This window comes from Sylvia atricapilla, chromosome 5, assembly GCF_009819655.1.
Source record: "Sylvia atricapilla isolate bSylAtr1 chromosome 5, bSylAtr1.pri, whole genome shotgun sequence".
Lineage (NCBI taxonomy): Eukaryota > Metazoa > Chordata > Aves > Passeriformes > Sylviidae > Sylvia > Sylvia atricapilla.
This window is the reverse complement of record NC_089144.1, coordinates 34,475,939-34,490,633: the sequence shown is the minus strand read 5'-3', so window position 1 is coordinate 34,490,633 and position 14,695 is coordinate 34,475,939. Positions and strand designations below refer to the sequence as shown.

At 40.8% G+C, this 14,695-nt stretch overlaps 1 protein-coding gene across 2 annotated transcripts in view; it reads left to right on the top strand.

Moving 5' to 3' along the window:
- CPM (carboxypeptidase M) overlaps positions 1 to 14,449 on the top strand; it is a 28,835-nt gene extending 14,386 nt beyond the window's left edge. The window contains exons 3-9 of one of the 2 annotated variants that reach the window (XM_066319162.1): positions 1,471 to 1,568; positions 8,751 to 8,923; positions 10,353 to 10,537; positions 10,778 to 10,948; positions 11,779 to 11,931; positions 12,971 to 13,119; positions 13,763 to 14,449. In XM_066319162.1, the coding sequence (XP_066175259.1) occupies positions 1,471 to 1,568; positions 8,751 to 8,923; positions 10,353 to 10,537; positions 10,778 to 10,948; positions 11,779 to 11,931; positions 12,971 to 13,119; positions 13,763 to 14,002 (1,169 nt within the window). In that variant the 3' untranslated portion in view covers positions 14,003 to 14,449. The remainder of the gene's footprint in view (positions 1 to 1,470; positions 1,569 to 8,750; positions 8,924 to 10,352; positions 10,538 to 10,777; positions 10,949 to 11,778; positions 11,932 to 12,970; positions 13,120 to 13,762) is intronic. The other variant, XM_066319163.1, reaches the window with a different exon arrangement.
- The last annotated feature ends 246 nt before the right edge of the window (positions 14,450 to 14,695 follow it).

The window sequence follows — 14,695 nt, the reverse complement described above, 5'->3', positions numbered from 1 at the left end:
ACAGCTTTGTGCTTAGCGTGGTTACAGTGGTTGAACACCGATGTCTTCAAGAGCAGCTGTAAAACCAGGGGAGATCTACTGAGATCACTCTGTGTTAAATCTGTCAACTCTCAGCACTGTTTTGATGCTTCTTGATCCTAAGCTTAAGACACTGATTCTGTTAACTGAGAATTTAGTTTGATAATCAGTGTCTTCAGTTTTACCTCTCTTACAACTGTTTCAGTGCATCTTGCAGTGTTGCTTCTGTCTCTTCAAGTTTTTCTCCCATTCCCAAAGCCATGACCCTTGTGGTATAGCTCCTGTGAGCCAGTCACATAGCTAGAAAAGAAAAGAAAAATGCTGTGGCATGTGCATGACTACAGGGGTCATGCCTTCAGGAATGGGAAGCCAATATGCTCCAGAGTTTGTTTACTTCAGATTTGACGATCCACAAAGATTTAGGAAATAAGGCTTTTTATAGTACTGCAGACAGCAATTCCTAAGTTCCTCTTTCCCTCAAAAAAAGCCATGATGGCTGGCCTCCTCTCAGACATGTCATGGGTCCCAAAAAGCCCTATGTGGAGCTGGGGACAGCTGACATGCTTGTGAGGCCTGGGCATTAGCAATCTATAGCCTGACACTGCTGTTATCAAGGAACTGGTCCAGTTTCATTGCTCCCATCTACTGAAACTTGAATTTTCCACCTCACTGAGCAGACTAGTGGGAAACACAGATCAGCAGATGAGGTCTGAAATGCCACAGTATCACTAAAAATAATAACAAAAAATGCTCTTTTCTCTCTCCCTCCCTGCCCCCCCCTTAAATGTGGACCTCCAAAATGTATATATATGTTTATTTTGTTACTTCAAGTTCAGCTTCTTTTGCAGGTTTAGTGATCCTAACTAATACTCTTTCTGTAGCTATTAATTCTTTCCCTGCTGATATACTTAAAATATATCTCTGATACAGCTCCTTCTGGTACCTCCTGTTTTCTGAGCAGTAATGCATGAATGTGTTTAGCTTTTTTGTGTTTTCTTTAGTACAAAACCAGATATTCTTTCTTTATGATAATGAAAACTTCTGTATATATTTATATTTGAGAAAAGCCTTATGATTTAAAATTTGGGAGTGGGGGGGGCAACAGTGGTCTCACTTGCTAAACTTAATTTGAAAAGTGTTTATACAAAAAAAAAAAAAAAAAAGCCTTCTTTTCTAGTCCCGATTAAGTGCTTTAGAAATTGCAGGGTTTATTACATACTTTGGCAGAAGGCAAAGTATATTTATTCTTATAACTAATATTGCAAATATTCATAGAATAAAAGAACCCCACAGTCTACTTTGATATGTTATGTGTAGGACTGAGTGGGCACCAATGAAATACGAGAATTTGTATACAATGGTCTTAATGACAAACTCTTTTTATTCTTCTAAGGCTTGTATGCTTTTTTACACTTGTTTTAAAAAATGTCTTTTCCCCTTCCCCTCTTAAAGGTAGAGACCTGTGGGTTCTTGTTCTGGGAAGGTTTCCAACCCATCATAAGATTGGCATTCCAGAGTTCAAGTATGTTGCTAATATGCATGGGGATGAGGTACGTTTCAATTTTTGCAATGTCATTTATACCAAATACACTTACCAGAGGTTTAGAGTGAGCAGCTCTCAGACATGTGCTTCTTATTACTGAGGTATGTCATAACTCAAGGAAGACAAAATATGTGTGTATTTATTGAGGAATTTTCAGAATAAAGTTCCCTTGTTTTGGTGGAAGGGCCTTAGGAGACCTTACATCATGGTGAAGAGTCCTCCAATCCTACACTCAGGACCTCTTTTAAGTAGAGAGCTTTGTCTTCTCCAAGTGAGTAAACCCAGAGGCTTTAAGTTCCTGACAAAGAGTAAGATGCAGGAGTTTGCTTGTACATTGTTATTGCCCAGGCATGAAATATGACTGATAGAACTCTTCAAATACATCCTAAAATTAAATAATAATTGCTGTGAAGCATCAAATTATTTCTTGTGGGAAGAAAATTTATTTTAGCAACCACTAGATTCACCTGAGATAACACAGAGTCTAAAAGAAAAAGCCATGCCAGAACAATAAACTTGCTCTGGGAAGAATGCCCACTTATTGATGGTCAAGGAGAAATTATGATTATGAGCCTACCTGCAGTACTTGGATCTGAATTAGAAAGAATCAAAGCTTCACTGTCCTCTACAGTACTTTTTTGCTTTGCATTTCTTTTATTCTTTAGCTTTACTTGATCATATTAGTCACCTTCAGGATAAGTTTGAACTGTGCAATACGTTTTTATGCAGTCTTTCATGTGAAAGTTAAATAATTGAACTATTTTAAATAATAGCAAGGTATATATGCATATATATGTGCTAAACTGTGAATTCCCAAAACTGAGGAAGATAGATAGATAGATATAGTAGAAAGTGTATCCCGTGCAGAGGGCAATGTGTCACGGGTTACTGCTGTTAACAATGCTGTGTGTGCGCATTTGCACGCCTACAGGCACTTGTGACATTATGTGCCAAGAATTTTCCCCAAGTAAGACTAGTTTCACCTTGTTTGGACACTGGCCCTGCTCAGTGTTGCTGGGAGTTTGACTGCCTTTGAGTTTAACTCTGTGTGGGAGGAAGCTGATTCATGGTGTCAAATGGGTCCATTTGTTACTGGGTGCTCAAGAGAGAGTTTGCAGCTCCTGGAACATGGTGTGTGTCACCAAGGCATCAAGGAACTGAGGCTCCACATCCCAATCCCTGCGGACTGCTGAAGGGGATTGCAAACCTGTGACTGTAAATCACCCAGCTTTGATGGGGAGGAGTTGGAGGGCAGGATATTATCTCATCTGGAATGGACTGGCTTGCAAATCCAATATTTCTGGACTGCAAAGGGCCACACATACTGGAGTCCACAAGGAAGCACCCCTGTCATTATCACTGCCCAGCTGGGTACACATAAGGAGCTTTGACCATAGAAGCACATCCACAGGGCTGGGAGTTGCTGGGGATTGGCAGCTCAGATCTAAGTTTTTTTTATTGACTTCATGAGGAAATGAGACAAGATTTTGTTTTGAAGCCAGACACAGTGCCAGATGGTCTGAGCAGGGTTGGTGTTGGAGCTGCCTTGCTAAGGCATCCTACATTCCAATTGTTTGTAAGACTAAGCTCACACCTAGGGAACATTCCAGAAATAGAGCTATTCCTCTTTTTCAAGCCCTCATGATGATTTTTGCCATATGGGGTTTTTTGGTACATACAGTTAAAACACAATTGGTGTTTGGGTGTTTTTCTTAATCTGATCATAAATATATTTCAGATGGCAGGAAATTAATTCCTTTTATAGAGAAGCATTGGAGAACTTGAATGGTTTGTTTTTTTTTTTCCCTATAATCTAAGATTCTGCTGGACTAGTCACTGGGGATAGATTCAACTACCCCTACAGTATGTTAAGCAGATAAGTTTTGCACTAATTATACAACAGGCTTCAAGCCGTGTGCCAGAGTTTTTCATAAATTGAAATCGTGGGACTATGGCTTCATTGATCCAGTCAGGCCTTTTGTGCTTCAGTGATGTTTTCCACAAAAGGTACAAAATGAACTGTTCTCAAGTGTTGTTTGGTGATGTTGCCCTTCTAACCTGTTATGATCACCCATGGGACACTTAACTTAGACTCAGCTGGCCCACTGCTCCAAAAACATAAAAGTTGTGGTGGAACCTGAATTACATATGTGTGGGCTGTTCACACATGCTGCTGGAAGAAAATCTAGGTTATCTGGAAAGCTGCCCAATAGGGAAGTTCTGATAAAGTAATGCGAGTACACAATACCAGGAAAGAAGTTTTGGGTTTTTTTTTTTCAGAACTGAAAAGTTTTTTAAGTCAGTTCATTTTTCTTGATATAACCAGCCAAGATTTAAAAGATTTTCATTTGTGTTCACTCTTGCCAGATAGAGTGAACTTTTGCCCCAGATCCACTGAGATGCAACAAAAGACTTCTCCCATTCTTTGTGTTGCCTGTATGAAGCTGGACATCATTTTTAACAGTACTTTTTGTTTAACCTGAGCCAAATTAAAACTGATTTAAGCTGACTTTAATCATGATGGCAGTAATTGACTGCACAAAATGCATAAGCTTGTGAAATGTTAATAAAGTCTGCAGGAGGAAAATGAGGGAGAGGTTGCCTGATCTTCTGGGGCAGCCCCCACTCTGAATTAGACAGCAGCCTCTCTTGTCCCAGCCTTGTGCTCTTACTTGAAAGATCTTCTCTTTCTAAGTCACACGTTCCTCCCTGGGGAAGAACTCCTCCTGCTTAACATCAACCACAACTCAACCCCTAAATACTCCTAAGTCATAAATGGAGCAGAGCTATCACCTTTGGACCCTCTGGGCCAGTGACTTAAGTCCATTCTATACAACTGAACAAATAGGATCTAATTGGAAGGCTGTTTCTAAACCATGTATGTCACCACAGGGAAACCCTTTAAGGAAATCACATCTGAACAAACTGTTAACTTCCTGTGTGTTGCTGCTTTCCCCCTTTAATGTATTGAGTATATGGCTTTAACTTTCTGCTGTTACACACTTCCTGTTGTGTAACTGGACCATCACAAGATAAACTCTTTCTCAGTGCTGATTTTCTCCTTTTATCCTAACGTGTCCACTTCTGATTGCTTTATTTTCTCAGCATATAAAATAACAACATTACAAATAATATTAAAGAATACAATGGCTTATTCATAATAAACAATTTATTTATAATAATATAAATAGGACACTAATATAGGTGATATAATAATATAGTAGTATAAAATATTATTTAAAATAATAGTAGTTTTCCTCTTTCATTATGTGAAACTGAGCCTGTACTGATAGACCTGGACTAGCCTATGTGAAAGGATGTGTTTTTCTGCTGCCTTATCTTGTAAAATAGGTTAAAGCAACTCTACCCTGTTCTCCATGCCATCATGGACATAGTCATATCCACAGTAGGGGTTCCTGAAATGTTAGTGCTTAGATGAATAAGGACTAGAGTAGATTTATTTATGATCAATATAAGGGGGTCTTAAAAAAACACTAAACAATTAACTAATGAGTCTTGTGTGGAATTTCTTAGTCTTATTTCTAAAAAATTAATGAAAGCTGCATTTACACTATCAAAATAGCACTGTGGAAAAAAGGCTTTTTTATCATCCAGTTGCACAAAAATAAAATGCTGCATATACTGCACAACATGCTGTAAGGAGTTGGAAGTCCATATTTCTATGTCCTCAGTCCTGTGTGATATATTATTGAAGTGATATGCAGGGAAACAGTATTTGCTCTAGAAAAAAAAACACCATTTATATTTTTTTTTTACATAGTCAACTATTTTCCACCTAGCTTCAGTATTAGCTGATGTAATGTGGAAAAGGTCAGAAGCACCAGAGATTTCAAAATTCAAGCCCATCAACTTTCAATGCTAACAACAAACTTTGACAAAAGCTGGATGTTGCTGAGGTCTGTTTCAGCACATTTTAACACTGCCTTGCTGCAGTTACTTTTTTTCCTTATCTTCACACTCTTCTGAGTGGGAAAAGAGAAAGCAATCCATGTCTCAGCCAAGTAGATCCTGAGGCCAGTGGAGTTTGTCCAGGCGATAACAATTTACACCAGTTACTAGTTCAAAAGCAGGGTTTGTGTTGCTGTTTCCTGCAGTGATATAAACCAGAGAACTGCACTTCCCTGTCATACATGTGGTATTTCTCAGGTGTCTGTGGTGATTGCTGCTGTAGAAATAAAGGGATGTGTGCCGAACTATTCACACGAGCAGTCACTTTAACACTGGCGTGTTTTAGCAAAGGACAACCCCAGTGGGGTATGTCCTAGCGGTGCCTAGTAATTAGTGCTGTACAAGTGTTAAAAATAACATCTTGCAAGTGTGGCATTTCAGTGGGAAACCAGGATGGCCTACTCGTTTCTCTGCTCATACTCCACTTCCTTAGGTGGGGTTGTGCCTGGAATGCTGCTCCTGGCCTGTGGAGCAGCTGAGACTGGAGCAAGGAGATGGGCAAGACTGTGGTGCCCTGAAACAGGTCCTACCTGATGGTTTGGATCTTTCTTTCAACATCATTCAACTTAAAAACCAGGCCATGTTTAAGGAAAGGAATTTAATAATAAAAATGGGCAGAGTCCATCCACCCATAGTCCCCTGGTATTAGGTCTATATCATGTGGTAACCACACTGTTCTAAACCCAGGGCTGATGCAGTAAAGTGTTAGAGTACAGGTGCAATTGGAGCTAACCTTAATCTCCTAACCAGCTGCCGCTCGGGCTTCTTGAGTAATCCCTGTGGTAGCTGAGCAGGGTGCTGACACAGCCCTGCCAGCAGGCAGAGTCAGGAAGTTTAAAGGATTTGTGTACAAAAGCAGCAGTCACACCCTTTTCTCAAGCGTTGATCCATGCCCTGACGCCTGCACGCTTCTTCATTCATGCTTCTCCGAAGGATCGCTGAAAGCCTTTCCTGCGGACTTTCTCCCTTTGGGGCACAGGAGGAAGCTGACATCTGAACGTGCACAGAGAAACTTAATGTCTAATTGTATCCCTAGATGTGGGAGAAAGGGATTTCCTTTGCTTTTCAGTCACCCTCTGTGTGACACAGTCCACTTTGGCATCTCCCTTGGGATACTGCAATCAAAACTAGATGTCCACGTCCTCTCAAAGCCCCAGAGCACATACATGCTGTCCTCTGCTCTTCTCTCTATCTTCATATTAAGCCTGAGGCAGGTAAAGGTGTCTGTCCTCTACTGTCAGCAACCTACCTTCAGTGTGTCTAGATCCTTTATTTGAGGCTCTAAAATAAAATGAAGTGACTCATAACTCTTATCTACAGCCATACCTGACCTCTGTAGTAACAGGGTAAAGCTTGACTGAACAGCAGATGATTTCCAAGGACTTGATCAAAACTTGACCTTGAACTTTCCCAGAAACAAAAACTCTCTCAGATACTTCCAGATGTGCTTTCCCAAGCAATGCAGGGTGGTCTGGACCAAAACAAAACCACCCCTCTGTTACCACAGCAAAACAATGGTAATAAGTATATTCTTCCCTCACTGTGCAGTCACCCAGGTGCCAACACTCTTATAATAATCTGAATTGCCTAAATGTCCTGAGTACAACAATAGCTATACTGGGAATCCTATAAAATAGTTTATAAAATACTGTACATGTAAGTAAGCCTGGGATTAACTTTTAAGTGCAAAGTGTGTAATCTGTGAAAATCTAGTCAACTTTCATTCTTTATAGACACTGTTGTTTTCTACCACACTCTTTCATTACTTTTCTTTTTTCCCCTTTCTGCTCCTGTTTCTCTGCCCTTTCCTTTTGGGATTTCTTTTGGTCAGGTACTGAAGAGAAGTACAGTAGGAGAACTTTCCCAGTTTGTCCAGACAGCAGTCCAGTCTTGTCTGTAGTTTAGCTGTCTCTGTGCTAGAGCTATTCTTGCTGTTTCTAAGTCTGGTAACTTCACCTCTCATGCCAGGGCCATGATTTGGACTCCTCTCCCTTTCCTTCTCCCTCTCCCTTCTTCCCCCACCCTTATATGCTTCCCAAGATGTCTATCACCCTTTTCAGGAGCTGCCTGTACAAGACAGGTTCTGTTGCATCCCTTCTTAAATTTCACAGAGTGTATTTATCAAACCTGCAAAGCAGTCTCTTTTCACATACTTAGGTGCTGGTTTAGATCCTGTTGTGATATACTAAGCTTTGTTCTTGGAGATAAAGTGGAGATAAGTTATCTCTAGAACTCATCTACTTGCAGGTCTTGGTTTATTCCCTTTCCAGACAGGGTTTAGGAACCCTAAAACACCCTTGAGGCATGGGTCATGGTGCTGTGGAAAGTGCCCCTGGAAAGTATGTCCAGTGAACACTAGCAGTGGTTTCTGGGGTAGAATAGGGTTGTCCTTAACTCTGGATTTAGTACTTGACACTGTTTTGCCTAAAATCTGATAGACTAAAAGGAGATGTCAGCTTTCATAACTTACACAAACTTACACAAACAAAAATATGCTCGTTTTTTCTCTGCCGCTGCCTCTCCTTCATCTAAAGTCCATATCCAAATGTCTTTCCATGTCTTTTTCTAAGGATTTGTTTGGTTTCCTCAATGTGCATGTTCATGACATTAAAATAAAGTGATGTAATAACCCTATTGGCCTCTTTGATGTTGTTTTAAAACTGACTTCCCATATAAGAGGAACAACAAGGAAAAATCCTGCTCTATGGCATCCTGGAAAATGTGGCAGACTTGTCCTCCCTTCCTCCTGAAGCAGCACTGCCAAGTGGTGCTGCACAGTGCTGGCACTCGTGTGCAGGGTCACTGGGGCACCAGCACTGAGCTGGGACCCTGCTGTGGGACTGAGTAAATGCACTGGGGTGTTCCCAAGCCCACATGATGTTTATCAGGCAGCTTTAGTTTTTGTTGTAGCTGTTCCTTATCCATGCAAGATTTAAGCAGTGCATCTGACACAGTTTCCCATTATACAAAAAGGTCTGGTTGATCTGGGTTTAGAACCCTTGAGAAAACCCTCCAGTGATTCTTTGAATCTATTCAATTGCTTTAAATATATTTAGGGGAGAGCATAAAACAAATGCTGATCAGTGTGCTCTCATATGCTTTGTATGTCTGTGTGGCCTGTAAGGAAAACTTGGAAGTTCAAGGTGGTGGATCTTTTTTTTTTTTTTTTTTTCATTCTTCCATATCAAACTTAAAGTAAAATCTGTGCTTCTTTTCACAGACTGTTGGGAGAGAAATCCTGCTCCATTTGATAGATTTCCTGGTGACCAGCTATGGACGTGACCCAGTTATTACCCGGTTACTCAATAATACCCGAGTTCATATCATGCCAACAATGAATCCTGATGGATTTGAAGCTACAAAAGTGCCTGATTGTTTTTACACACGAGGAAGGTAAGGGTGGGAGAGGTAAAAGAAATGGGTAGGGAGTAATAATTGCAGATATCCAGAAGACTGCACTATACTTGGTGGAGAGCAGAGTCTACTGGATGTGCTAGGGCTAATTTTTGCCTGTGCTCTTCTGAGGACACATTGTTATGGCATAGAGTTTCTGGAAGATTGAGTCAGACTGCTGTTTATATGTGGTGTGGCCAGAAAAAATTGGTCAGCATGGTATCATGACCTCACCTTTTAGGCAGGAGACCCAGATTGCTAATACAAGCACAATTCCCTATTTTGTAGCACCTTTTGAGTGCTACAAGAAAAGAAGGAAAATTCTACCCACAGGGATCTATTTCAATTGGAGAATTCTGTAACCCTTCTTAAAAAGTGTGTCTAAGCTCATTGAATGGACTTTAGCAATGTGTTTAAAAATAATGTTGAATGTGGATTTAGTAGGAAGGAGGAGTTACACAAGCAGAACCAGCTATAATAGTCTCTGCTAATAGTGATGGTAGGAAAAAAAACCTACATGGGAGAAAATATAACTTGGCATTGCATCCTGTGCTACTTTTGCATTCTTTAACATGATTATTGCAGAGACCAAAAAGGGGATGAAAACCTTAACAAGCTAGAAGACGGAAAGACACAGTGAGAGAATGGGAAGAAATGACCAAAGGACAAATTTGGAATGTGCAGAAAAAGCAAACCCATGAGCTGGAAGTTCTCTTGGTTCACTGGCCTTGGCAATGTCAGTAACAAGTGAAAAGAACGTTTAGGTAGTTTAGTTCTTTAGGTGGAACTAAAGAACTGTAGGCCATACTTTTTATTAAGAAAAATACATTCTTCAGCAAATAGATGGCACTTGTATGGAACTATACTGTCAAATGGACAGAGTTTAACAGACAGAGCTCAAAAATTAACACAGCCAATGGTGAATACGCTCTTTATTCCTGAGTGAAAAAGCAAGAGAGTGTTTGAACAGGCTGGGTGTTAAGGTTCAGGGGGAAGAAAATGCATGCTGTGTTTGACTGAAATTTTTTCTGTCTGTTGAGAGTGACAACAGCCCAAGGGATACAGCCATTCAGTAGTTACCTTGGTCTTCTATATGAGCAGGAAAAACATACAGGAGGAGGACAAAGTCCTTCTGATCTGGCTCTGGTGTTTCTAATTCACTTATGAGTAGGTGTGCATTCCGTGTTAAATAGAATGTTAAATATTCTCTGTTTCCACTAAGAATTGTTTTATTGTGGCCTATGACAATTTCAGTGCTGCCAGAAAGCAAACTGAAGTCCATCACCGTAACACTTGAGAAATAAAACATGGTCATCCTGTGTGTTCCCTGAAGATGCTAGCACACCACAGATCCGAAGTACTGGGAGGCTGTTGATGTGGAAGTATCCACAGGCAAAACAATAATGGGAATGTCTTCTCCCTTTCTAAGGTACAACAAGAATGGAGAAGACCTGAACAGAAATTTTCCTGATGCCTTTGAAAATAACAGTGCCAGCATTCAGCCAGAGACTCGAGCAGTAATGGACTGGATAAAAAATGAAACGTTTGTTCTTTCAGCAAACTTGCATGGGGGTGCCCTGGTTGCCAGTTACACCTTTGATAATGGTAACCCAGGTAAGCTGGTGACAAACTCTGTTCTTCACAACTGACAGGGTTTAGGAACATTGGCTGTACCAAAGCAAAATTTATAAGGATTCCTGCAAAAGTTCTCGTAGCTTTTGAGCTGAGATGAGCAGAATTTGGTAAACCCCATCAAAATTCAATGCCTAACATGGCCATTTGGGAGGTGTTTATTCTGCATGTAAGCCAACACTGTGTGTTGAGGTTTCCACAATGGCTATCTTCACTCTGCAGTTACTGGCTCTTTGAATGGCTACAGCAAATCTCCAGATGATGATGTCTTTATTCACCTGGCAAAAACCTATTCTTCCAACCATGCCAGCATGTACAAAGGGACGGGGTGTGACAACAGACAGACCTTCCCAGGAGGCATTACCAACGGATACTCTTGGTACCAGCTGGAAGGTAAGAATGTCATTGATGTCATTCAGCTGCTTCTGGTAAGAGGTTCTCACTTTCTCCTGACATCTCTGATGATGAAAGGGCAGTGATTTTAGTCAGAGTAGGAGGCTGATGAGGGGAGCAAGTCAACTCATTGATGCAGATTCTGTGACAAGGACCTGGCTGTTTTCAGACTCTTCCAGCCAGCAATTACACAAGTGAATGAGGCAGTCACTGCTGTTTGCCTGCTTCTGTGCCCTAGCTTAAGGCCTGCACTAGCTGTATACATTACATTGCACACATGTGCACGCACTGCTTGGCATCAAGATCATCCCCTTTCAGAAAGAACAAACAATCTTCTATTCATATGTTGTCTATTTTTTAATGTTTAATTAATGAAATAAATGTTTCCATTATTGTTTATGTGTAGCCAAATAGAATATGGGGCTTGTGCACTGTGTAAGTTGTTTTCATTGTCTGAATTCCAAGACTTAAAAGGCTCTTGGAATGGCTTTGGCAGCGGCAAATCCTGTGCCAGCCTATTTGTCCCTTTTCAGTTGGGAGGGCTTGAATGAATTTAAGTCAAAGACCTACCCTTTCTCAGCCACAATTGTCATCATTTCCAAAATGAAGCATGCTTTAAGAAACAACATTCTATAAGTAACTAGAGTAAATAATTAAGTTGGTTTTTCACAGGAGGCAGTAAATACAAGTGTGGCATTGAGGAATAATTTATCTGATATACTTTTCTTACAGGTATGATGCAAGTACCAACATTTTAACTCTCCTGTTTGTCTTTTAGTTTGACCTTAGTCTTTCTTTGCAGCTGAAAACCCTTTTATTTCACTTTTAAGGTGGAATGCAAGATTACAATTATGTCTGGGGACAGTGTTTTGAAATTACATTGGAGCTGTCATGCTGTAAATATCCTCCAGCAGACCAGCTGGAAAAGTTCTGGAGAGACAACAAAGTTGCTCTGATCGAATACATCAAACAAGTACACCTAGGTGGGTATGTGAATGGGGGCTGAGGGAAAGCTAAGGCCAGCTTAGAGGGAACTCCTCAGCAGCCTGGGTCAGTGTCACAGCTCACAGGGGAGAGATCTGGTATTAGCTTGGGAGCTTCTAAATGGGAAGTGCTACAAAGCCAGAGATGGGTAAGGCAGGAGAACTTACAAGTGTGTCAGGTGAGGGGCAACGGGTGCTACTACAGGTGTGCAAGGGGCTTAAAATGTGATGGGGCAGGAGCAAGGGACAGGCCCTGGGGGCTGTCTGACCATGCACTCCCCCCCCTTCCCTCATCTTCCTGAGCTGTCTTGGGACAATCATTAATTTCAGAGGTCTCCAAGTGTATGTGTGCCTCAGCAGAAGTGTCGTGGGTCTTTGCTGCTTGGATTTTGTAAATTCGAAAGGCTTCTCTAGGTGTGATCTGACTTCACATTTGGAAGAGAACTGCTGCTTAGTGAAGCTGTGATGCTTTACAATGAGTTGAAGGGTTTGCACAAACCTGTTGTTTATCTTGTATTTTGTTGCCCTAAATATCTGACTGCTATTTTATCTCTGCCTAATGCCTGTGCTGCCTTTAAGATGGTGTGTGGGAATTAGGGGAATCTACTTCATAAGCAGACATTGTTGGTATTCTGCCTTTGGAAAGTACTAGACAAGAGACTGATTTATTTTAGATCACAAGAAAGAAGGGTGTGTGTGTGTTTGTGTGCAAAAACTGCTAAACCTGTATTGGAGATTGAAGCCCTTCAGTAAACGACATGCAGTAAGTGTACATGATGCCTTCAGCAAATGAGATTTAGAAGAGATTAGAATACTGCTTTCTAACTGAACATGAGGGTAAACTAGTAGCAACAACAGCCAAGGATTTTCTGGTTTAATTCCCTTGAGCAAGGCCGAAGTACTAGTACTAATATTAGATGTGCTGAAACATGGTGAAATAGCTTTGAGTGCATCCAGCAACAGAACAGTCTGCCTTTCTCAGAGAAGGAGGCTCACCAGTTACAGTTCATGATCTTCCCCTGCTCTCTCTTTTTCATAGGTGTCAAAGGCCAAGTTACTGATAAGAATGGGAATCCTATTCCCAATGCCATAGTGGAAGCCAAAGGAAGGCCACATGTCTGCCCCTACAGGACAAATGAACAAGGGGAGTATTTTCTTCTCCTTTTGCCTGGGACATATGTGATCAATGTGAGTATACAGCCCTAGTGAAGTATTGTTTCTAATTGCATTGAGTTCCAGAGCACAGTGAGACTTGCAGCCTTAGAGGTGGGTGAGCTGAACTGCTCAAGTCATAGGAGGTGTAAAGACTCTTTAGCAGACTTTGAAAAAACGATGTATTTAAATATTAGCAGAAAGGAAATTTTTTGATACAGTCCTCAATGTCCAGAGATAAAACACTCCTTGGACCTTGATGGTGGAGCCAGCTGGGATGAGCATCTGGAGCATGGCAACAGGAGCTTGAGGTGTTGGAAACAAACCACAGAGCTCTTGCAGGGTGAGGAGGTGGAGCCTGGGATCCAGGCAGCACCAGGCTGACACCACCATCAGTGACTGTCAGTCCCTTTGTGTCAAAATGGAAGTCCAAAGAACATCCATGCCTTGTAGGCTCTGCTTGCTGCCAATGGCTTGTGCTTAAGCATCACTGCAGGATTCAACTCTTGCACAGCAGGAGTCTTATTGCTGCAACATAAAAACTTTACCTTTTCCCACTTAGTGTTCTCAAATGTATCTTTAGAACATTTCCTCCTGTACATTTAAAATGTAAACAATTGTTTCACAGTTGAACTCAATGTTTCAAACCAAGAAAGAACACTTTTGTGTTTGCTCCTAGGCTACTGTACCAGGATTTAAATCGATGCTGAAGACACTGGAAATACCCGACAATACTGGAAATTTCAGTGCTTTGAAACAGGACTTCTCTTTCCCAGAGGTCTCAGATAAAATCAGATCAAGAGTTGCTTCATGTCCCAAAATTCCCCTCTACCAAGAGCTCACACGGGCTTCAGCTGCAGCAAAACCAACTATACACATCTTGGTTTTAATGGCTGTTATGCTTGTAATTTTCAAATAAAGTCAGGAATGACAAAGGCAAAATCTTCCTGCACAAATGTGGCTTTTCAGAGAAGGAATTGTATATACAAAAGAATGTATGTTTTTATAAACCAAATTCTCAGATTCCCAATCATGTTTACTGTATTTTGTAAAATACTGGCTTGACAACTGAATGTTTTACTTTAGTTATTATAGACATATTTTTAATTCTAACAGACTATCTTATTTTTCTATGTAAGTATTTTACTCTGAAGAAATTTTGTACAGCCTCTATAACCATAGAATTTTGATGCAGAAAGTACGTTTTCAAGACTTTTCCCAAATTAAAAACATTGAGGATTGTACTGCAATGTTTCATGCCAAGCTCAAGTTCCCCACTGAGCCAACAGCTCAGGTGCTCACACAACTGTAAGTCATCAGCTCAATACTAATTTCTCATAATAAAGCCACTGGTATAAATGAAGAATGACATTTTTTTATATGCTCTTTCTTACCTGGACAAGATGAGACTGCTCAGGGCTCAAATGAGGTAAAGACCAGTAACACAGACATGTTGTAAGACAAGAAGATGAAAATGAAATGTGAGTATCTGCCAAAGGGCCATGCTGTGGAAGCTGGATGATAATCTGCACCAACAGGGAAAAAGGAGGAATTTGTGGGCTCTGAAAACAGTGTTCTCCTGTGGCAGAGCTGCTGAAAACAATGTAGAAAC